Raw genomic sequence first — 25,047 nt, 5'->3', positions numbered from 1 at the left:
TGACAAATAAACCTAACAATATTTTTGGCAGGACTCCAACGGCAGCAATAGTGTTATGTTAACATAAGTTACTACTTACTGCACTGCAATACGCAACGTGTCTGGCCAAGGGAAGCAGAAGACAAGTCTGCTCGACAAGACACTCCAGACAGCGTGAATTGCAGGAACGAGGCTGCCCCATTTCGCTTGACTTTTTTTCAGTATTTTCTTGACAATGAGGGATGAACTCTCTAGAAGAATTAGTACGATAAAATGAGTGGAACATAATAAATGGAGGACTCAAATTACAAGCATTTGAATTTTGATAAATCAACCAAAAGAAAAAAAAGAAAAAGAAAAAAAAAAAAAAAAAAGGACAAAAATTCTAAGTCTCCAGGAGAAACAATCATCATTTTCCAAAGAAACAGAACTTGGGCTACCCAAGTGCATCCCTACTTCCTTACTGCTTGTTGTCTTCCAGGGATCACCAATGATCTCAAAAACCAACGAAGGAGCTGTCATTACTTTAATGGACATTGCCATGGGACATTGTAGCCACTAGGCTGTCCAGGGAAGGTGAATGCTTTTGTAGGATTGGCTCATTCATTTGCAGGGGACTGTATGGTATTGACAAGGAGCCACAAAAATGTGAAGCAAAGGAAGAAGGGATCTAGGTTGCTTGCAGGAGACTCTAAGTTTGTGGCAGTAATTGCAAAGTTGGTGTCATCACACCTCTTGGTGGCATTGACCTGCTGAGCTCATCAGTCCTGGGCTACAAAAAGTGGTCCGTAGATGACTCCTCTGTCTCTCACCAGCCCCATCTGGGGGCCTTTATCTACCTGTGGGGTAGTTTATGCAGTCCTCCAAAGACAATGCACGTGTGCAACACAATGTCTTGCTTTGAGCCGTGCAAGCAGCGTGCCACACACACTCCTGCCTAAAATCCCATCCCAGAGCAGCCTCTCTTCTCCAAGGCACTGGGTCCAGGTCTGTTTGACCTCTGGTGAGGAGGTGGCTTCATGCTTTTCTGCAGCCATCTTAGCAGTCTACAAAACTTTTTGGTGATTTCCAATGGGAATCTCACCCAGACTCAACCTGAAAACCTCCATTCATTACATTACAGCCATCCTGCTAATCTCTGTGCTGTAGACATTACTGCAGCATGAACGTGACCTCCAGGAAGAAAAACGAAGAGAAGAAGGGAAAAGGTAACTGTGAAGTCCCTTGGCAGGCGCACAAAGGACATCCTTTCTGCCAGAACCAAGAACCAGGGTGTGATTCAGGATGAAAATGAAGCTCACTCTCTTAAGAAAGTTGTCAGACAGGAAAAGTGATTCTCAGTGGCTTTAAAAACTTCAGAAAATTTATTTTCTAGGGGTGGAAGGTGAGGAGGAATGAGGTAATGGAGTGCTTAGTTCACCTCAGTCAGGAATTTGATATCTTTGTTTTACTTTGAGAGCTACTGTAAGCTTTGCAAACAAGCATGCCACCACCAAGTTGCCCATCTGAGTACAAACCAGGACTAACCGTGTCTCACTATTACGGGGATTTTAGCCATCCCCCTCCAGTTGTCCTGCTGGCATCTGCACTCCATTGCTTCCCACATCCCACTCGCCCCTTGGCAAGCACCGCAAGGCAAGCAAGTGCCCAGATCACTCTTTCTGCTCAACTCTTGCAAAGCTTTGGGGTCAGAGTTGTCCATGTGTCTTCTTGCACCTTGCTTGAGAAAATTCAAATGGCCAAGGTTACGTTTACCCTCAGATTCAATGTCTGCAACTGCCTGGCTCCCAGCCCCAGTTTATTTTAGCTTCAGGTTCCTATTTTATTCTTATTTTATTCCTATTTTATTTCGAGACTCGCCCACAATATTGTTCTATAGAGCATCTGTACCGACATTTATAGTAACAGAAGCAACTCTGAGCCCCACGGTACATACAGAGTAGAGCATCTGATCAGATTAGGAAATTGATCTCCAACTCAATAATAATTTGTCATTAAGCCCTATTAGGTGCTCTCTGTACTCAACCAACTCTGTTTTGTAGTTCTTTGTCTTTAGACACTTTTGCAGATCTTTATCATGATTTTGGTCTCCACAACCCCACCTATTGCAGGAGAACTCGTCCAGCCCTCAGGATGAATTCACAGGAGGCACTGAAGCAGTATCAGCAACCAAATGGGTTCATATGGCCTCAAGACAAAGCCAGCCAGGCTCCGCTTTGACCAAAATCACTGCTTTACAGGGGAGGCACTCTCAAATTCACACACACAGGCTTGCATGTTGTGCGTTTACATAGTAGGGTAGCGCAAAAGCCATAAATCATGCCATAAAACCATGTTGTGGTCACCCGTGGATCTATATTTTGTATTTTCACACCAAAAGAGGAAGATGCGTGGTGCTCGCTAACAACAACTGCACCCAGTTGTAGATTGATGCAACTGAGAAAACATTTCTGAGGGCTCAAACCCTTGTCCAGACACTTTTTAATATTAAGGATGCTAGAAAGTAGGAGATCACTACAAAGCTGCGTTAGTTCCTTGCGTCACCGTAGTCCAAATGTGGCTGCAGGGTGTATGCACAAGTAAGAGTCGAGAGAGGAAAACAAATATCCCTATTTCTGGGAACGCTGGAGCTACAAAACTTTGTTCTCACTAAACTTGTGCTACTTCCTACTTCTTGTGGTTTGTTCTCAGGCTGTTTTTAACCTCTTCTCAACCCAATATAGTATTTCTATTTCATGTCCAAAACAAACTAAGGAAAAAACAGAAAACACAGCACATATGAAAAACAATTGAACAGAAACCTTTTCATTCCCAAAAGGATTTTAACCACAATTTAGGTCTTTTTTTTTCCCCCCTAATGAGTTCACATGTTCCTATTTTAGCTTATTACAAAAGCAGCACTGTGGTGCCTCTAAATAAAGCGTAGGCTCTATTTTCCTGTTAAATAACAAAATGGACAGCTTTGGAAAAAAAAAAAAATCAGCTGAATTTCTTGCTGTTTTAAAGGTGATTTTTCCTACCTCGTTACTACAACCTCATATTAAGAAAAACGGCCAGATGGGATGAGAAGGGGGTTGCATCCTATGTGCTTTGAGAACTTGTGAAGCAAGGTGTGAAGAGTAAAGATTTTAAGAGCTATTGAAGAGCTTCTCCTTGACCCTTTGCATTGGATTCCCATGTCATCCATGATGATATCCTTCTCCTGCAGGACCACAAGAAGGGTTTAAAATTTAGAAAAGGAGAAGAGGTCCCAAAGGTGCCACTAGCATGGGAAGAGCACCTTCTTGTCATAGGACAAGCAGAAGGGCAATCCCAACAGCAGCTCCTCGTTTTGGCTCAGGATCCTTACTTCTTTACACAGTCCCGCTGTCCAAAAAGGCTCTTCCCTCCCTCACAGTACCCCAAAGTAGCTGTTTATCCTACGGGCTCTGTTTTTACTGCTGATTTCAAAACAAACCTTTGCCATTTCCTGACCAGAAAAGCTGTGCTTTTAATTCAGCGCTAGAGACTTTGAAAGTCGAGGTACTGCTGCTTTCCACTATAAATAGCCCCGGCTCACTATGACATCTCGCTGTGACATTTAGTTCAAACAAAGAAAGAAATCTTGACAGGAAACAAACAAACAAAAAAGATACAAAGAAAAAAAAAAAAAAAAGAAAAAAAAAAGATAATGAGTTCTGGTATCTCTGGGAGAAAATCATTTCTGGATAAATTCGTAGCCTTGAACAAAGTCCTGGTTTCCAGCCCTTGGGACACGTACATACCCCATAGAAACTGCCTGAGCCTGATGCTGGAGGAGGCAGACCTTCTCCATATGACACACGGCAAGAAAAATTTATTCCATCATTTCTCAGTATAATTTCAAACTATTTCCTGGTATCGTTTTCACACTTCCCAAAACCCATGGCTATCATCCCTCCGAGTTATAACTGCCTTTATTTCCCAGAGCCCTGAGAGCAGAAGTTTGTATCACACAGTTGAAATCCTCCCATCATGTCACGTAAGGGTGGCTGAGCACTGGAGCAAGTCATCAAGTTTGGATCCTTGGAAACTTCCAAAACCCAGCTTGGCCCTGGTCCTGAGCAGCCTGCCCCAGCTGGCCCTGCTTTGAGCACAGGGCTGGAGCAGATAAACTTGCAAGAAGTTGATTTTCCTGCAAAAAGAGGAGCTGGGACAGATCACTGCGGTGAACTAAACTTGGAAGGAGAGCATCTACCTACGAACGAACTCAGAGAATTAGGAAAGGAGAGACCTGAAGCAAGCAGAAGACATTTGTGTGTTGGCTTGCTTCGCTTTGAGAAAAGGCTGCAGTGCCAGATAGCATTTTAAGGATTAATTATTGACGTTTAAGGATCAATTAATCTGCTGGGAAAGCCTGGCCGGATGAAACATCCATCTCAAAGGGTTTACACTGCTGGAGACAGTGGCCGTGGTGACGACAGGGTGGCAATGACACTCACTGTCATACGTAGAGAAAACCAGCCTGTTCTGCACTGTGTATGCATTAAAAATAAATAATAAATCCTTAATAGCAAATAAACGTCTCTGCAAAGAGACTTTCAGAGCCTTCAATTGGTCTCTGGTAGAGACTGATGTGAAGTCCCCAAGTCCTGGGGCCCTACGAGCATCCAGGACTGTTCTGGCCAACAGCTGCCAAAAGCTGGGCTTGTGACGAGGCACAGCAGTTCCTGAACAGGATTTTCTGTAACGAGCAGTAAATGAGGCAGGTTTGCCCACTAAGAACCGTCAAAGTTTTAGCCAAGGCTCCATCAGAGAGGAGGCAGTGTAATTTGGGCACCCGACTGACAAAACCTCTTCCAAGTCCCCCACAACATCCGTGACGGACGTGCTGATGTGCCCTGCTGCCCTCTGAAGGGTTTCTTGGTAACCCCAAAGTCCTAATTACTCACCTCAATTAGGCAATACAAGGTTTTCTTTTGTTTCAACAAAACCCACTTAAACGTGGCTACAGAAAATGGGATCCCAGGAAATTTCCACAATGCTAAGGGAAGTTTACAGACAAACAGAAAGCTGAGAAAGACATTGAGATATTTGTCATTAAATAAAGAAATGATCAGATTTATCAGAAGTGGCCAACTACTGGGCAAAGCCAAAGTTGTATGCAATTTTGAGTAGGAACTGATCTAATATTTATTGACAACTAAGAGTCTCATGCTCCAAAAATGATTCAAGGCTATACTACTGCTCTTCAAATAGCCTCCAGTGCTTACATTGTTCCAACCCCAAATAATTCTGACTCTTTTCTCTAGAAATGCTCTGCTGGACAACCACCAAGTTCCCACGTACTCATTTCCAACACCCCAGCAACTTTTCACCGCAGCCCAGTGCCGTAGGAACCACCACCTCCACCACAACCCACCCAAGCTCACCATTTACCTCCGTTTCCAGCCACACATGCCTCGAGTTCCAAAACGTGTCACCCAACGATGGGATTTCCATCATTTAAAGCCTCAAGATGCCAGTGCAGATGTCCAGAAGAGGTCACTGGATTTCAGCCTGCAGCCCGTGTTTGCTGGGAGAGCACAAACCCCAAAAAAGATTTTGAGAGAAAGCACATGACGCCCCCTGGTAGCCCTAGTTTGTTATCCTCAGTCTTACCATTAATTTTTGTAGGTTTTCATCTCCATTCATGTCTACCAGACTAAGGAGCCACTGCAGACAATTTCTTCTTGCACAGGAACCCACAAATACTCAAAATCTCAAAGCACTTCTTGCCTAGCTTTCTCTTTGTTAAGCTCATCATATCAACCTCTGAACTTATCATAAGCTAAGTCTTGCATTCCTACATGAAGAAACAAGACTCACAAATTGCAGTATGGTTTTAGGACAGACTTTGGTGGAGGGGAAAACAAAGTCCCATGGCCTGGAGGAAACTGCAGAGGCTGTTTTTTACCACTAATGGCTTACCTTGAACCTAGCGAAGGGAAAAAGTCCCAAGCCTGGTATGGCCAGACGGGCACTAAACATACTACAGCCAACACAGACAAACCTTTGAGTAGTGTGATTCTTCTAGCTCAGCACCATAAAAATTGTGAATGGCCTTTTCAGGACTGAACGCTGCCAAGCTGAAACTGCCTGCCTTTTCTGTGCCCCTATGGGGGATACAAAACTGGTGTTTCATCTCTGAAACATGTCTTAGATTTCAGGAGCTGTTCACACACCCAGGGAAAAAAGTACGGTCTCAAATTTTCCCGACTTTGATTTTTCTAAAGGTCATTGGTTTTGTTTTTAAATCCTATTTACTCAAGCATTCTGTTCAAAGGGCCCTCCACACGTAAGATGACATTCCTCACTTCTTCAAGCAGCTTCTGGTTTTCCATTTTGCTCTCAAATTTCAAAATCCCATTTTGTCAGTAGAAAGACTGAACGTGTATTTATCCCGATGGTCAAATCTTTCCAGGAAACGTAGCCCTCCGTGACATCCTTAAACCTCTCCCTTATTTCACTACTTCCTCCAACTTTGTTTCACTGCATCAGATTTTGTTGATTTACATATGTACTATTGCAGTGCCAGGGCACATTTGTTAAAATGTTGAATTCAAAGCAACTCTTCAGTCCTTTTTCACTTGCTCTCCAACTCACCCCCAGCTTCCCGCTGAGCTACAAGCCTATTACCTGCCAATTCCCAGGAGCACCGACTATGATCATCATCGTAGCTCACCTTTATTCTGTTCCAAGGACGGTCATCAAATTTATTTCAGGAAGGACGATGCGGCTTATTAGGGATAAGGGATATGCAAATGTTACTGTGCGCGCTGATCTTTTATTTTTAGCAGCTCGGTGATATTTATGAGGCTGTGGAGAACGGATGCAGGGCTGCAGGGGGATGAAGGAAGGACTTCAGGGACAGGTATGAAAACTCTGCACATCTGCAGGGCAGGATGAGTGCCTGAAATCCATGCAGAGAAGGCCAAAAGCCCCAAGCATCATCATGTCTTGTTGCAACTCTTCTCAGAAATCAAGTAACTAGGAAAAAATTAACAACTTGACCCTAACGCTTAGCTCATCTCGTACATTCCTCATTACTAAAGTTATTTATGTGGTTTAAAGTGCTAGAACAACAAAGTAAGGGAATCTGAAACATCTCCTTTGTGAAAGAATGGAGAGAGGAATTTCAAGGTAACCTGAATACACTGATTTCAACAGTCCTTTTCCTGAATGTCTTACACAATCCTTAGATACACCCCCCCAGAGTGCTTCAATTTGCCAATCCACAAAACAATTACCTCTCCTGGCAGCACTAAAAGCCTACTTGTTTTTCAGGATTTTGCTGTCTTCAAGGAACCGTCAAATATTCCACTGCAGATCCACTCGTGCCTTTGCTGTAAAGTCATCGGTAAAGGTGCAAACAAAATCCTTACATAAAACATTATGCTCAAAATGGAACAAGATCCCAGGTGATGATGAAAACTTGATCCAAGCCAGAGGAACTGTGTATGGAAAACTACAGAGGATGCCTTATGCTGGCACCTGCAAAGCCTAACAGGCTACTTGCCCGATCTCACTGGCAGACGAATCTGTATTTAAAAGCTTTTTGTCATTCTGTAGTATCAGGGAACTTCTGGATCACAACTTAGTCCCTTTTGTTGGTTATTTCCCTAAAACAAGGGTAACAGCTCCCAAATAGCTACCACAACCTGACCCACCTACAGCAGCATACAGGTAGGGTTATTTTAACTAGGTGAACACCTAAGCTATGTTTCACTTCATATATATCCTCTTCCATCCTAAGTAGCACAGAAATCAAATCAGCACCTATTCCAACATAAAGGTAATGCAAAAAGTAAAGTTTCCTACTCCACCTTTTCAGCATGTTGTATTTATCAGGATACCTCTCCACCATAATAAACTGCATGATTTTAGAACTACTTTTTAAAAGGTCTTTAAAAGACGTTTAGATGTAGAGCTCAGTGATATGGTTTAGCGGAGGACTTGTTAGTGTTAGGTCAGAGGTTGGACTAGGTGATCTTGGAGGTCTCTTCCAATTTAGATGACTCTGATATTAATGGAAAACAGTAGGAAAAAATCTGCATGGAAGTCACAGGAGCTTGCTTTTTCATCTAACTTTGGTTATTTTATAAAGGAACAGCACCATCTAGAGGATACTGCATGCTCTTAGGCAGCTGGATACTCAGCACAAGTAAGATGAATGTTTTTTTTTTAGGTTTTGTATTTTTAGTTGGAGAGTTTCTTGAGGTGGAATTTAGTCTAACTACAATATCAACAGTAAAATCACAGCTTAAAAAAAGACTGACGCAAAAAACTGTATTAGACTTTGGATGAAATCTACTTACAGTAGTACTTCAGCACCAAAAAGTGGGCAGTTAGGCTGATAGATGTATATACAATTAAATGATATGTCAAAGTCTTAAAATGCTTAGTTATTTATAATGAAATCTATACAAAACAGTTAAAAACGTGTTTTTATATACATTTGAGAAAAAAAAAAAAAGTATTGTCTTCATTAGCAGAATGTATTAAAACCGGTTCTGTTATCCCATCCGAACCCAAACCTCTCTCTGCGGCTTGTAACTATCACAAAAAACCCAATGTATTGCTTCGACAAGCCAAGTCATAAGGCTAATTTCCGAAACCTACCGCTGCATTACCGATTTCAGCTTTTAAACTCCCCAAAATGGTCACTTTAAAAACAGCATGTAAGAGTAAAATACAGATTTGTAAAAGCCTTAGCTCACTTCTAAATTCGGGGGTTCAGCTTTGAAAGATGCTGAACCGCTTATCCCCCAATTTTGAAAAACGGATTTATAACAAAATACATCCCCCGCACCTCTTTTGTACTAGAATTTACACACCTGCCTGTTTAACAGGAACTTTTTAAACAACTTGGCCTCACTTTAAGTTTCATATTTAAATAAATAATCACAGATTAACTAGAGTAGATGAGCATTTCACGTGCTTATGGCACAGAGAAACACCTCATACACTGTTACCCTAATTCTTGTAAAGCATGAAAACAAAAATCCACTAGCAAAGCCACATTGCTATCAGTTAGTGATTTTGCTTATTTCCAAACATTCACCAACAAGAATTTTAAAAAAATAAACTATATTTTTCGGCTTATGAAAAAATCTTAACTCTAAGTGAGCACAAGTGCAAGAAAGCTAACCAATTCCAAAATTCCTGGGGCTTTTCCAGCACTGTCAGAGACACTTTTTCTCTCACATGCTATTTAAAAATACAAATATTTATTAAACATCTTTTTTTTTTTTTTGATGGTGTTTTGCTCAACAGCTAACAAAAAGACACAGCAAAATAAGGATCCCTTTTCACTGAAAGCTCTTTCAGTACCTGGGCAAAGGCTTCGATAGCACGAGCTGTAGATTTCGCTGCAGATTTGTTTGTTAACAGGAGTACATTCCACTGTCACAGGTTTACTATATCTCAGTAACTACATCTTTTTTTTTCTTTTTTTTTTTTTTTTTTGGAAACGATTTTTAAGATGCAGCTTTTGCAATACTGTCTTGTTAAAACACACTGATGCTTCAAGGGTCCAATGAACGACTCTAATAGGCAAAGTGCTCTAAGACATCACAATACGAGGGCATCTTGGAGACTCGAATCCCAAGATATTTTAAAGTGCACTCCCGTGTCCCAATTCCTTAGGATTGTTCAGCAGAACTTTGTGAGGGGCTGGGCTCGGTGCCGTCCTCGGTGCTACTGTCCACGTCTTGCTCCATCGCCGTCTCCTCATCGTCGAGGCGCTGACTGGTGAAGTTGTTGAGTTCCAGGAGCCCGCTGGGTTCCACTACCACGTTGGAGCTGGAGTGACAAGGGATGGAATATTGTGGGATGGTCTGAAAGAAAGAAAGAGATTTAAGTTTTAACTTGCACAGCTTTTGCAGGTAAAGGTGTCTGCACAAGTGCAGGTACTCATGGAAAGGGGCAATTTGGTTTCTAAGAGCACTCCTCCCTAGCTAAGGCCTGTTGCATCTCACACTACGTTAGCCAAAGCTTCAGAGCACCCTCTCACAGGACTAGGTTGTGAAAGATAAAAACCTGAATGCTCTTGCTGGTAAGGCACTGCTCTTGAGCTTGGATCTTCACTACAGGTCTGTGACAGATTTCCAGCTGCTAAACTACTGATATCCACCACCCATCACTCCCCACATGCAAAGCAGAGAGAATACTCTCATCAGTCTTAACTTTTCCTAGTTCTGTTTCAGACTTGATGTCCAGTTTTAAGGACTAGCTATATTTCCTGTACATGATACGATACCAGCTCTGACCCTGCTTCAGAGCTGCAGTAGCACAGAGGCTGAGGAAACAAAATGGATCTAAGCTATTTATTTCTGCTTATGCTGCTGTTGGTTCTAGGAATTAACTCTACATCTTTATACAATTCAAGGTTCTGGGGAGTATTTTGGTTTGGAAAAGCTTGTAGCATGCCACAACGGTAAACGATACAGATTCTCAAAATACACAGTTTCGAAGTAAAATAGAAATCTACCTTCGTCTATTTAGGGAAATGAGGACTAAGAATTAGTACAAAAACGATTTCTACAAAAGCAAAAAGTTAGCTGCAATAAAGATTTTAACAAATTAACATGAAAAATTTGAAAGTTCTGTACACAAGTATTCTTTCCCCATCAAAAGCATTTCACTGTAACACGATACACAACAAAACCATTTCAATCCACACCATTTCTGTAAACATATACAGTGCCAACTTGTCTACAAAGATTCATCCTATAACACTGAGTCCTCAGATGACTTAAATACTTCACCAGTTGACATTTTGACCACATATTACATCATAAAACATCATATCAAGAACAGAATCAATTAAAAATATTCATCAGGTAGGCAACGATTCAAAGCATTTATAGTCATTTTATCTCCAAAGTGGCAAGACTTCATATGCAAAGTTAACAAACTTCCTTGTGAATCCAGACCATATTTGCTGAACTCTCCCCACCCACATAGCAAAACCCCTTTACTTCATTTTTTTGCCCTAATTATTATACTCAGAGGTAATTCTAAAAGGTATCAAAAAATTCTAGATGACAGTTCCATAGCAAGCGGTGATGGTCACACTTTTAACCGTTTCAAAGGGAGGTTTGTAAGAGATGAGCTTGTTTTGTTTTCTCAACAGAAAAACAAAGGAAGACACTAGGAACACCGTGAATGACATAGTGCCGGAGAAACTCATTTTAACGAGAGCTACCTGCTTTGAAGTAGCAATCCATTGCAAGCATAGGAGTGGAAAAACACAAAAACTGAAGAAAAAAATACTCGAACATTGTTCAGTTGCTATCATCACATTAGACAAAGCGAGTTTGCTCTGCTCAACCTTTGTCTCATTTGCTCTGGTCTTCTCTTACCTGGATAACAATTTCTGATGAGCTCTCTTCAGCTTTCTTTTGTGATATATTCTGAATGTGTATAAACTGCTTTGTTGTAGGCATTCCTTGTGCATCGAGTTTCCTCTCTGTTACAGAAGGAGCAGCAGCAGGAGGACTTGAACTGGATTCTTTACACGGCTGTTGCTGGGGGGTGGAAGTTGCCGTCATCCCTACTGCAGCCACCCTCGGCACCTGGGTACAAGGTGACGCCTCTGCTTCGCTAGCAGGTGTGCTAGTGGACGTGGCCTTGCTGGGGGGCTCCACTATCACAGTTTCTACGTTTGTATCACCTTCCACCACAGACATTCTCAAAACGTCTGCTACTGCTGTCTTCGTGGATGCCTGCGTGGGAAATAGGCTCGTGACCGGCAGTGCCAGCTGGGGCACGGAACTGCCACCTGCTACCTTTGAAACAGAAGGAGGCTGATGCCCCTCAAAAGTTATCTTTGTAACTGTGGATCCTTGCGTTATAATTGGATGCTGCACCTGAAAATCAAATTTTTGTTGTGCATGTTACAGCTAGACTTTTTTTTTTATTGAAAAATCTAATAATCATTTCCAAGGACAGTATGGCACAAACAACATACTTGCTTTTAGGAAGACAGTTGAAACTCAGTGTTTTAACAAAGGAATTAGCAATGATATGGTAACAGTTAATTGAAGCCTGGGGAAAAGCAGCTCTTTGGGCTGCTACGTAAGGATTGTAGCAGTATAATACCACAGCAGCCTCGTTTTCCTTTGGGATTTACATCCCCTTGTGATGTTTGTTAACCCTGTTGTTTTCACATGTACTCCTGAAAGGGCTAAAAAAAATTCTGGAGTTAATTTTTTTCTCCATGTTTCTTAGTCTTTTTGTTTTCCCCTCCCAAGGAAAATCAAATTACTCCTGTACATGAAAGACATTTAACTTCAGGAAGATGTAAACTACAAAGGAAGACGTACAATGGAGCCTTAGGAGACTGCAGTGTATTCATCTTTATTTCCACAGAAATAAAAGTGCTACGGGAACGGAAATTAATAACGTGTCATATCTAAAAAAATAAAAGAAAATAATTAGGGACAAATTCCATGCACCAATGGTGGCAGAAATTCATAAAAACTGTCCAACAAAACACGTTTGTGAGCTCTATGGATTTTTTTTTTCCCCTATAACATGTGCTTCTCTTTCCTAGTGTCAACCTTCTGATGGGGGTAATTAACACCAGCGGAATGAGGAGTTCTCTCTTGCCAGGACAAAACACTGCTACAGCGACAGGGTTGGTGTTTTGATTTTTTCCTTGAATAGCGACGTGTATTTTGCATGCTATCAATATTCCGTTACCTGGCTCGCTGGCTGTTTCTCTGAAGAGGCAGGTAGCTGCATTTGACTCTGGGGGGGTTGGGGTTGCACGTAGATTTTTTGTGCCGTTGGTGCCTGTTGCAGTTTGGGCAGCTGCTGCGTGGTTTTTACTGCAAGCACCTGTACTACAGTTTGCTGTGGCTGTGCCACTAAGGTAGGGAGTTGCCTTTCTTTGGCCATCATGTGGTGGGGGGGGTGCTGTGCATCTGGTTTGGTCTGTGCTTGCTCTTGCTGCAGGGGGGTTAGCTTTTGATGCCTTATGGAAAGCTGGGGCATTTGTGGGAGTTTGTGCTGGATTTGATCGGCCTGCAGGTGGATTGTCTGCTTCTGTTTAGTCTGGAAACACTGCAGAGTTTTCACTTGCAGTTGAGTCTGTTCCAGCTGCGGCTGACTCAGTTTTTGCTGTTTTTGTGCCTGCGATTGTGTCAGGGCAGATCTGTAGAACAGGCCGGTCTGAGGATCTAAGGTGTCCATCTCTTCCACTTCTCCCTCCTCCGTTCCAAGTTGTTCACTGTGTTTGGTGAACGCAGTGTGACTGCTTAAGGCCTTAGGAAGAAGAAGTGAAGAGTGAGTTAGTAAAGAGAAATCCAAATTATAAGGCCGCACAATCTAAAAACAATTTTAATTCTTCAGCTGTACTACTTCAACTTATTTAACAACTCACGTATACCCTTATGCAGAATTCATGGTTTCTATGCAATCAACAGCTATTTTTAACACCTTAAAACGTGGCAAGTCCCCAAGTGACAACATTAACTACATAACTAATCCTCAATGGAGATTGGGTAGCCCTTGCTTGCATCAGACAGAGGTTCAAAACTACTAGAACTGCATGGCAGTTGAGTAGGAAGGCGCAGGGATTAGCAGGTGGTTGAATCAGTAGCTACTCGCAACCAGAACATCTACACAAAACCAGAACATCTACACAAATTCTTACTATGCCTCTTGAAAGCCTTGCCACCTACTCCATGATTTCTGCTGCAGCTCCCCATGTACCTATCTATCTATCCTTTCTATTTCAGTACAAGCCCTGCTTTTTCTTTCCCTCCTCAAAATTTTATTACAATTTTTCTTGGGCATCACACAAACATCGTTTAATTTTTCTGATGGAGCAAGAGTTACTGTGCTTCGTAAACCATGGTACAGACATACTAACTAGTGACTCCAGCAGGAAGAAGCAGCCTACACAAACATCAGTGACAACGTCCTCTTTGCAGGGGGTTTATAACCCTAATGTGGCACTGCCCTGGGCCACAGCTGAGGCTGCCAGAGGTTAAAGCATCACAGAGTTGAGCAGCATGCATTCACTGGGTGGGAATCGATTGTACTTGACTGACAAAAACAATCAGTTCTTGAATGAAGGCAGCAGCATGGCTTCAGTAATATTTCTCCAGAAGCTCCCCAGCTTGGGATAAGCTACACAATTGTTTGGGATCCTTACCATAAATGTCTAAATACAATCTTGTTTTTTGGTTCAGCAAGAAGAGAAGTTTTCATATAATTCATAAACTAAAGACCCTGAATCCAAAAGCCACTTGTGCTCTGTGGACTGCTCAGATTCTGCTTCCTCTTTCCCTACACTAACACCAATGTAATCTGAAGAACACAAACCCCTAAAACACAACATAAAGAAAGAAACAGCTTGTTGCTGTCAAAGAGGTGTCACACAGACAGCAAGAACTGAGCTAGGAAAGTCTTTTCCATGGTGGCTGTGGATACCTCTTGCTTAACACTCTCAAGTCATCTCATTAACTGCTTCCCTTTTAATAGGGAAAATAACCACCACCTTCCCCACCAAAACAGGCAACGTTAAACTGAAGTTATGAATTTGCCCTCAGACTTGGCATTTTCAGTGGCACCAACATGCTCATTCTGAACAAGCCCTGGTCCCATACAAAATTCACTGTTTATAGACTGCTTGGAAAAGAAAGGGTACAACCTGCTGCATGATATGGGTAATTGCGCCTGTGGAGGATGCGGGGATAGATTTCACCACAACAGAAGTCTGCGTTGCTGTCTGTGACTGCGCCACGTGCTGCAGCAGAGTCCTCTGGGGCTGGGATGACTGCTGGTGGGGCTGGGACCGATGGCTAACTGAAAGTAAAGAGGTGAGTGGCACTTCTCCAGAACTGACTGAAGAACTTAATTACTTGCTTTCTATTTAACCTTCAGCTGAAAGCATGAGTGAAATAAAAACGTGCGTTTGAAATGCATCTTTTACTGCATGCTAGCTTCAACCTTTAAGTGCACAGCTATTCTGAGAAGCCTCTTAAAATAGCATCTCAGGGGTTTTGCTTTTGTCTTTAATTCCTAAGTAATCATGCTTGGTCCAAATCTCTCTGGTTTCCCTCTCCCAACACAACAACCTTGCATACAGGATCTATAATTTCAGCTAGGTTCATTTTATATAACCAGCACAACAGCACACAGCAAATTACAGTGTACAATTACTACAAATTATTCTGTAATCTTTACAGGTGCTAAAAGCACCTGCACAATTGACTGCAATTAAGAACAGCAAGCCTTGCTCACTGAATTTCTATCACTGATAAATCACAAGAAATGCTCTAGAGCATAGGCTAAACTTGCAAGATTAGCAATTGGAAAATGCTCTGGTATTAAAGAAAACAAGCAAGGTTGATAAGAAATCACAGCCCAAAAGTGGAGACCTTGTCTTAGGTCTGTGACTCTTGTTAGAGCAGTTACAGCTAAGTTCTGTCGCTACAGTTACGGCTCTGTAATTAAACAGTGGATTGACAGAGTAATGATATTCTGGTGAGAAAAAAACCCAACCATTCTATATTGCAGTCACTGATAAGATAAGAATCCAAATTATATGTCTGGCCATACCAATATGTAAATATTTGCTTTAATTAACTTTTTAGTCATACAATACTGAAAAAACAAAGGATAAGTAGTAGTTTATACCCAGATACAAAATAACTGAAAGTTAGAAGATACTAAAGACCTTGCTGAGAGTCTTAAGAAAGGTCTATTTTTGAATTAATATGACAATTTTACTTTCCCACTCCAGGAGAGGAGTTGGATTATATCAGTACCAGCCTGCATGCTGTGCCAGGTCCGTCGTGGATATCCCGCAACAGTTCCTGCACAATTTAAAGCTTCATTTAGAAGTAAAGTTTCTAACCTATATGGTTGTGTAGATATTCTTCCGAATGTGAACCAATACAGTGTTGTCTTCCTGAGTCTGCAGACAGACAAAAATAGTGACACTAAGACGCGTGAACTGCTCCCCTCATCTCACTCGGAAGCACAAGTTGAATCCCAGCTCCCAAACAGATTCAAAGGTATCTAAATCCTTCGGTCTAAGCACATGCAGGAGATTTCACAACAGATTCTAGCTTGCAGACTATCTTATGACTGAATTTTAGCAGAAAATACACCTCCGTGGATTACTGATGAATCCTGGGAAGCACAAATTAAAACAAAAGGAAACACTGCATTACCTGCATGCCCTGCCAGGGTGCACTTAACCTGAGTGAAAGGGAAGGGGCAAAAACTTGAGAGCAAAATAAGCAGTTTTGTGCTCTAACAGAGACTGTTGTTAGTCAACCCACAGTAGCCTGCACTTCTCTGGTGGATTCCTCTAAATCATCTCAAAGTTTAAAAAAAAAAATAAAAAAACAAAACACCATTTCAAGCAGTAATCACAGTTTGGGGAAGTTTTCAACTTTTATACTCCATATGGCTTCTGGGCTGCAGGAAAAGACTCCAGCCTACAGAGATACTGCCTGGAATTCCTTCTTCTCCCCCTAGTTTGCATGAGCTTTTACAAGATCCAGCAAAAACTAGAACCTTGAATGTCAGTGAACATGACTGACTTGTTAATTGGAGATCAGTTTAACATTATTTATGGTACTTTGGAGTCTCTTTAAACAGGGATCCAAGGGAGCATGACTCAAACATTCAAAGCTGAAGCCAGATACAGTTAAGTGCTATTTAAAAGAATAACACTAGTCCTCCACCCCCAGTTCCACAGTGCTTAAAATTAGATCGTACAAGGGATGAGAGCAAGGGGAGGAGGTGAGAACAGGAAAATGAAAAAAAGGAAAAGATCAAATTGGACATTTAACACTGAGAACACTGAAGTTATGGACAGGTATTTATTCCTCTTTTTCAATGCATATTTTCAACACACTTCTTTTTTCCTAATAAAGTCGGGAGACCAATAATGTGGAGTTAAGAAATTAAAACAGGAAACACATAATTTGATCCTTTCATGTATATATGAAAGGTAGCTCATAACTGGAATTCTGGGGGTAGCAGAGAGCATCAGAGATTCATGATACAATTAGAGAGCTGTCCAGTGGAAGGGATTCATTGGGTGAGACAAGAAAGGACAACCAGATAAGAGAATTCAAGAGTTAAAAAAAAAAAAAAAGGGTTTATTCCCAACCATAATTCCAGCTTAAATAATTAGTTTTAAAAGTACAAATTTAGCAGATCCTCTCAGCAAACAATGAAGCTGAGATCTACGCTACCACACTAAATGCCCACCTGTCTGAACAACCTAGATAATGGTTGTAATCAAGTAACATTTTGCAATTATGGATGAAAATAAATCAAAATCTGCCTTCTCTCAAAACAATTGGTGCAGTTCCTGTAACTTGGACTCAATGATCCTTACAGGTCCCTTCCAGCTCGGAATATTCTATGATTCTATGAACTTCATTTTTGCTTTTTCCTTACTAGACATTTTCCCTAAGGACAAGCGGAACTGCCTTTTCTCATCAGATCAGAGGACAGAATATCTTTCCACTAGGATGTCCTAAAGCAACAACCAATTGTTTCAGTTTGAAACATTCTCCAGCATGTCCTAGAAAAGCAGATGCAGTTTCTGCCCCTTTCTGCACAGGACTTCAGGAATGGAAGAAAACTCATTTCCATTCAGGACTGGAAGAGAATTCATTTCCTCTATTAAGCATTAGAGTGAAACAAGTGAAAGACAGAGTAAGAAAACTTCAAATGAAGTCCCCAGACTTCAACTGCAAACCCACAATCATGCTACCTTAAGTCACTTACCAGTTGTGATATATTCGGCAACTAATTCCGACTCCACTACAGCAATTGAAGGGCTTTCTGGAGAATGCCTCTTCTCTTGGGTCATCTGGATTGGGACAGCCATTTGGCTCAAGTCGATGGTGGGCTGCCTTGGCTTCGATTCTAACTTCTCCTTCACTGCTTTAGAAGAAAAGCAGAATTCATTAAAACACATCTCCAACACAAATGCAATGGTTTAATTAAATATACTGTGAATATTATGTAATTGTTTCAGATGGACTTTTACAGGAATTACGGTGATTATAGAAGATATCATAAATTGCTGCTAAAACAGGTGGCAGCTGAGTGCTTTGAAGTCATCTTAAACAACCACATGCGTTTTCACACCTGTTGTCTGCTGAAGTTCTAGCAAAGCTTTTATCGTGGAAGTAGCTGACTGAGACTCATTGGATACATCCTGGTAAATTATTGTAGGGCTTGTGTCCACAGCTATTTCATGTTCTGACCAATCTTGACTTCTTGAAGCAATCACATGGACTACAGGCTGAGAATCTGTTCACAAGAGAACAAAAGCACATCAGGTTGACATAGAACCAATTGAGTTGGAGGTCTCTCATCCAACCTCATGCTCAAAGCAGAGGTAGGGTTGAAAACTAAATCAGGTTGAACTTTAACAAGGATGCATCATCTCATTCTTCAGCTCTCTTGTTTAGTTTTTAATTACAAGCGACTCGAAGTAAAACACAGCTAATGTTATCAAGTTACTAACAAAAAGATCCTGTTTTTTAGTTGTTTATAAAAGCTTTGGTTTGAACAGTCAAAGTTCAGTAGGTTTCTGTGTATGCTGAATTCACTGCTTTTCAACAAGTTTTTCACAAGCTTTTCAACAAGTTTTTCACAAGCTTTTCAACAAGTTTTTCACAAGCTTTTCAACAAGTTTTAGTGGTTCAGATCATCAACATGTATTCGCATTCTCAATTTACACATCATATATTAAGTTTGCTGAATCTTTGACATTTTTAAAAAGCTACTTAAAATGGTTGTACAGACCAACAGATAGGAATTATTATAGAAAGTGACTGATAGCACATAAATAAGTGCACGTGTTTTACTGAGAGTCATTTGCTTGTTTGCTTTTTTGTTTGTTTTGTTTTTAAACACAGTGATATACCTTATGGCCACTCCTGACCAAAGGCTGGGTGTTAATTTATAGATAAATCTATTTATTCTCCTCTATCACATGAGAAGTTGCACAGAAGAGCAAGTCGGAGGCTGGGAAGAAAACATCATTCCCACTTTTTGCACAGGAAAATGCTGCGCGTAGTAAACAACTCATAGAAGTTAAATAAGCTCCTAATGGCAGCAAACGCTGACACTCACTGCTAAGAGACTGGGTGAAGAAATGTGCTAAAGAGATGCACTGAAATATATGAATCTTGCTGGCATGTTTGAGAGAAAGACCATTCATATGCTATGAAACACGAATACATACCTTGAGAGCTCTGGGAGGACTCTGTGGAAGAAGAACTGCTATCAGTGTAGCTTTGTGGTTCTTCTTTCACTTCTGGGAGAGACGAATTTCCTGTGTCTGCTACCCTTGATGCCTGCTGCAACGTTTCAGTTACCAACTGCCTAGTTTGTTCACTCACAACTGTCGCTTGAAATGTCACTGGCTTTGGTTTTATGAGGACCTAGTCAGAAAGACAGATGGTGTACAGTAAGAGGACTCAAGAAAACAGATCCGAGCAATCAGAGAACAGCGTGCCACGAAAAGATCAAAGTACAAGACTCGTATAATATTGGTAACTCACTATAAGAAATCTACCTGTAAATTCAGCAGCTCTGATTATGAAACCAGTAAACGGCAGTGCACAAGAATGCACATCTCAGTAATTTGGAGCACTTAACGCAGTGAAGCACTAAACAGTCATTCCTCATGGCTTGACACAATGGCGTGGACAAGGGAAAAGCTACACGGGTGAGCTGGAACATGCACTGGATTGATAAAGACAAGCACCTCTCTTCCTTAGCCCACAATAGTCTCGAATGATCAAGACATTAAATATTATACCTGATGTAACTTTAGGTTTTTTACATACAAAGTGCAACCAGAAAAAAAAGTCTTAACTGACAGTGTCCAGAAACAAGCCAGATTCTCTATCTACAGCCCCACCAACAATACAAGGCTACAGGGACAACCTGAACATACATCAGTGATAGAGCAGCTCCAATAAAGCTCTCACATTTGACACATGGCCTATGTCCAGTCTCCACATCTTTACCTTTAACAATCTGATCATTAGCTTTAACATTTAAGAGGCATCCAGAGCCATCGCCAGATAGCTTAAGTTTCAGCTATGTCATTATTTCAGCTATGTAAAGATTTACCAATTTCTTTCGGCTCGGTCGAGGCCTCCAAGAACAGCTAACGAATGCCAACACGGCGCTCAAGAAGCCAGAATCAAGGCCACCTCAATACTTCCCTAAGTCTCGTTCCCCAGAGACACATTCTGCATATATTCATCTTGCAACAGATGTGGCAACACAGTGAAAAAATGATCTATTTCCCGTTAAAATTTAGGGGTACATTTCAAAACAGAAATGGGTCCTCACTGTACCTGCGTTTTCCCTTGCTGACCATAAACAATTTTAGTTGGGATGATTTTGGTGGCTGGCTGGACCGTGGACCCTATTCCTTTTGGCTGTGTAACAATCATTTTTGTGATGGGTCTTGTGGCAGTGATGATAGCAGGTTTTGCTCCTGCTGGCACTGCCTGAATAGTTTTCTCCCCCTGTAGAGAAGCCAAAGTTTACAGGTTAACTGAGTGAAATTGTTCAGCGAGACCCACTTCTCTACAAAAATACACAGTTATTGGTGAGTGTGTGTACCACAAAATCAACCTGCTGCTGTTAGAACTAGATGTATTTAACACAAAGAACATTTAAAGACCAAGAACAAAAAACCCTATGGCTTTGAATGGAAAAGCTACCAAAATCCCCTTTTCCATTGCTTTACCTTTTGAGCTGCTCTGAAAGGCTGAGTAAAAAGAGTAACTAAATGACACTGAGAAGTTTTTGAAGTTGCTTCAAAGAATTCACCTAAGTTGGAACTTTCTTCAAATCCTTCACGAATGTTTTTTTTAAAACTTCTTGTTTCTATTAACACTAATTTTGGCACAACATCTATGAAACCTGAATTGAGATTCTAAAAATAAATTAATTAGAGATCTTTGTATTATCCTCATGACCAAGACATTAATTATGTCTGGACTTCTTTTTCCTAAGTAAAATTTCATTTATTAAAAAGAAAATGCAGATTCACAGCTGTTTCATGGGAAACATTTGATTTTGGAATAGTTCTGACACATGACTAGACTCTTGATAGCTTAAGAAGAGCAAAGAAATTGAGCATGCTTTTTTAGTTCTGCACAGTAACAAACCATACAAGGAACTACGTTAGTTAGCAGTTCTCACAGCACTCCTACTAATTCCCGTCAAGTAGCTGGAAATCCCAAGAGCCATAGTTGTTTCAGAAATATCATCACATTCTCATGTTTCCTACTGTGTAACATCACAAGATGCCCATTTTTGTGAAAGCATGGCTTTAGGTTTTTTTCTTATTTAAACTACAAAAGCAGAAGTTTTCAAAAAAAAAAAAATGTTTCCTATCAGGTTTCAAAAAAAAAATCCTACTGAGCTCTGCTAGCCAAGTAGACTTTAAAAGATTCCATGATTAAAGCACTACATCTCACAGTTTTAGCTAGGAATGTAAAGCAGGTTCATCATTTTTGCTAGCATTTGAAGGAAAACCCAGCTGAAGCTGGAAACATGACTTTGTTCTTTCTACACATCAGGTTATTCAAAAACTAATTTAGCATTATACAGGACTCTTGAACAGGCAATCAAAGGTGTGAAGGGACAGCTTATTTCTGCCCAAAAGATACACAGGTGGATATGCAAGCTTATAACAGGACTGGGGTTCTCATTAGACCACTAACAGGGTAAAATTTTACTTATTTTCCTGTGCTTAACCCCTTCAAGATTACAAAACAAGGGTAAGCACAAAAGTTTTTATTTTCATTTAACTCTGGGAACAATTCCAGCTTGTTTTAAAGATCTTTCGTATCCTATAAAACATACTCTCCAAACACCCCAAACATTAAAGCATGCTGTATCTGTTACTGAGCTCATGCACAATTTGCTTTTAATTGGCATGTTAGCATAAAGAACACAGCAGCTAACACATCCTGTCACTTGGCCATAGACTTTAAACTTTACTTACCCCAGCATTCAACAATGTTGTGACAACATTTTTGCCTGGAAGCCCTTGAATTGTAGTTCCTTTTCCAGTAGTCTTTTGCACAACAATCACATTGGGTTTGGATGTCATTGGAATCGTAGTGATTTTGGTTGTAGTTCCTTAATTTTAAAGGGAAAAGAAGCAGTGTGAAGTTTCTCACATGTACATTTCCTTTCACTTCAGAAGCTGATGAGCTGCACAAGGGTATTTAAATGTGACAGCACAACAAAACAAAGGGTAGCATACATTCCTGTTGTACGTGCTGCCAACTCAACATATAAAAATCAGTTAACCACTCTAAGAACCTTTCTTCTACAGTCAAGACGCGTGTGCAGGACAGGAATAATTCATTCTGTGTTAGTGCAGTCTGCCCCTTCTCATGAATTACAGAGCACACTAATGCAAGTTTCTCAATCTAATTCGTCTAACTTTTCAAAGACTCGTGTTAGGAGAGATAAGGGCAACACTAATACTCAAGTCAAGGTCCTATTTGCACAGATAAGTTGACTGAGATGACTTCAGAGCACACAGATAACCTCTCCAGAAGAACGTATGTACTGAGATAGAGAAAAGCCTTCACTTTCCAGAACTGAGCTGTTGCAATATAAATGACCAATAGTGTACTGGCAAAAAAAGCTATTGTTTTAAGAAGCAGTTCTTGAAAGTTGAGTATGTAAGTGTTTTTATTTTTATTTGTTTTTAAGTGCTGTGCTGAATATTTCTCTTCCTTTCCCAATTTTTATTAAGTTCTACTCCCCGCATCAGGTTATCTACCTACAGCAAGAGATAAATTTAGACAACCTCCCACAATCTACAAGAGTACACACGCTCATATTTAAGTAATTAATGTTATCAGACTGCCATTCCAAAGATGTACTCAGGCAGCTTTTTACCATCCCTTCCACTTTCTCCCTGAAGAATGTACTCCTCTATCAATATAGCTGCAATCCCAAGGATTCCTCTCACTACCTTCTACCCACTAGTCATATCTGCTGATACTTCATTAGGTATTTCTGATTAATAGTTGTATTAATTCTGAGAAAGGGAAGACTTGTTTGGACAAGACCATCATCAAGTTTTAGTGACCTAGGAATATTCTAGATGGCTAGGAAATTGCACCCACAGCTGGGAAAAGAAAAAAAAAAAAAGAATATGAATCAACAGCACTTAAAATAAAAACAGACATCCTTTCCAAACCTCACCCCACACCACTCACCATACCTGCAACAAGCTGAAGAAGCCCCTTGTTCCCAACAAAGCTACTCTATTAGTCCCAGGTACTATTTTGTAGAAATTAGGATGTGAAAAATTGAAGTCTCTCTACCAGACTACGCTCCAGGGTGGGTTTACCAAACTGCCTGTGCCAGGAGCTGGCTGGTGGCAGGCTGGGTCTCTGTTAATCAGCAACAGTGTAATTCAGAGACAGGAAGCACAGACCCAGCAAATTCTGCTTCACACCTGCACCCAGCTAGGAAAATGAGGCAGACCTTCTCTTCATAAGCACTGTCAAAGTCCAAAACAAACACTGAGAACTGCAATTGGTGCAAGCGTGCTTGGTCCTGACCCTAAGGAGACCCTATGTACTGTGGTTACATGGACAGAGAACATAGAGGGTGGTCAGCAGACTGACAAAGACAAGCAGCTGGATCTGCACAAAGCTGGGAGGGAAGATGTAAGGATGGTAAGGGAAAGACAGGCTGACACTATTAAAAAAGAGAAGGAAGGAGGAGACTGCGTAGCTAACTCTACAAGCTACGAAATTAATTTTATTCTTTTTTTTTTTTTTGGCTGTGCAGTGGAAGAAAAATAGCACCATCCACATTACCGAATGTTTTGAACTGGACAGTTTTATGACCTTCCAGCCCTCTAACAAGAGACAATATAGCAGTTTTTCTCCACATTTCTCTTTTCTTTCAGGCTTTCCTCACATTAGATGTTTCCATGTTAAATATGAGAATCACTGCAATTCACAGGAGTACTTTTCTTCCATACCTTCCACCTGCTATTTTCATTTTTATCCTCAGCTATTTTTCTTCTGAGTTAACTTCTCCAATAAAGCCCTAAAATTTATTTAAGCACGTAACCCATAGAAAAGCCCAATTAAAGCAAGTAAAAACTTGCTTGTGACAAAACTTTAAATATCAAACAACACATATGCCTACCAGAAACAATATTACTGCTGATAATCTTGCCTCCCAGCGTAGCCAGTGATTTTGGCACTACCGTAATGATGCTGCCACTTGTGGTTTTCACATATGTTGCAGCCCCTGGGGTTCCAGCCATCCGGGCCCCTATAGAGGGGCTAACTGTTGGCCGCGTATATGTTGCTTGAGTTCCTGTTTGGAAGAGAAAACAATAAAGTTTGTTGTTAGAATATAATTCCCCACTAGTATTTATTGGGAAAAATAAGTTAGTCTAGACAAAAAGCACTAGAATTTATTCAGAGAGCTCCTATGCTGAAATTTATCACTACCCCTTACGATCCCACAGGCAGTTTTTAAACCTGCAGAGAAACATTCAAGTATATGCCAGCTTTAAAATAGTCTAAGAGTTTTGTAAAATATTATATTGTACTTTACAACTGCTACTTTTTAATTCATATCCTTGTCCCGAAGGCTTTGTGCTTTTTTTTAAACTGTTCAATAGCTATGTAGATTCTACCTGTATGTTTGCCTCTTGTTCTGTCAGATGCCCAAGAATTCTCTGATGAAACTACCAGAATGGATTCCTCTCTCTCGAGGGATACCTATACTCTCACTTCACCCATGAGACAAATCATTTAAGAATGCTGACAATGACTGATCTAAGTATATCTTTAAGTGAAAAGTGCAATTTTACAATGACAACATAATTTACAGGTTTAGTAGTTGGATAAGTCCTACCTACTATTTTTTTTTAATCCCTGTTCCTCAGAATGGAAAGAGATTTGAGTCCACAAAAAAAACTTGCTCAAAATAATAACAGGAGTCAACACTTACACTAACACTGCAATTCCATTCTGCTTGTACGGCTGCAGATACTCT

At 40.7% G+C, this 25,047-nt stretch overlaps 1 protein-coding gene across 15 annotated transcripts in view; it reads right to left on the bottom strand.

Moving 5' to 3' along the window:
• Nucleotides 1–8,251: 8,251 nt before the first annotated feature.
• The window catches only part of EMSY (EMSY transcriptional repressor, BRCA2 interacting), a 39,937-nt gene continuing 23,141 nt past the window's right edge, over nucleotides 8,252–25,047 (bottom strand). For 7 of the 15 annotated variants that reach the window (XM_068693657.1, XM_068693727.1, XM_068693540.1 and 4 more), the window contains 11 exons: nucleotides 24,187–24,360; nucleotides 22,007–22,143; nucleotides 20,343–20,516; nucleotides 19,217–19,415; nucleotides 18,112–18,276; nucleotides 17,746–17,904; nucleotides 15,851–15,910; nucleotides 14,642–14,796; nucleotides 12,685–13,248; nucleotides 11,343–11,849; nucleotides 8,252–9,815 (listed from right to left, as the gene is read on the bottom strand). In XM_068693657.1, coding sequence (XP_068549758.1) covers nucleotides 9,621–9,815; nucleotides 11,343–11,849; nucleotides 12,685–13,248; nucleotides 14,642–14,796; nucleotides 15,851–15,910; nucleotides 17,746–17,904; nucleotides 18,112–18,276; nucleotides 19,217–19,415; nucleotides 20,343–20,516; nucleotides 22,007–22,143; nucleotides 24,187–24,360 — 2,489 coding nt within the window. In that variant the 3' untranslated portion in view covers nucleotides 8,252–9,620. The remainder of the gene's footprint in view (nucleotides 9,816–11,342; nucleotides 11,850–12,684; nucleotides 13,249–14,641; nucleotides 14,797–15,850; nucleotides 15,911–17,745; nucleotides 17,905–18,111; nucleotides 18,277–19,216; nucleotides 19,416–20,342; nucleotides 20,517–22,006; nucleotides 22,144–24,186; nucleotides 24,361–25,047) is intronic. The other 8 variants (XM_068693875.1, XM_068694478.1, XM_068694347.1 and 5 more) reach the window with 6 other exon arrangements.

Source organism: Anas acuta, chromosome 1 (genome assembly GCF_963932015.1).
Source record: "Anas acuta chromosome 1, bAnaAcu1.1, whole genome shotgun sequence".
NCBI classification, from domain to species: Eukaryota; Metazoa; Chordata; class Aves; order Anseriformes; family Anatidae; genus Anas; species Anas acuta.
The sequence above is the reverse complement of the archived record's forward strand: the minus strand, read 5'-3'. Positions and strand labels throughout refer to the sequence as shown.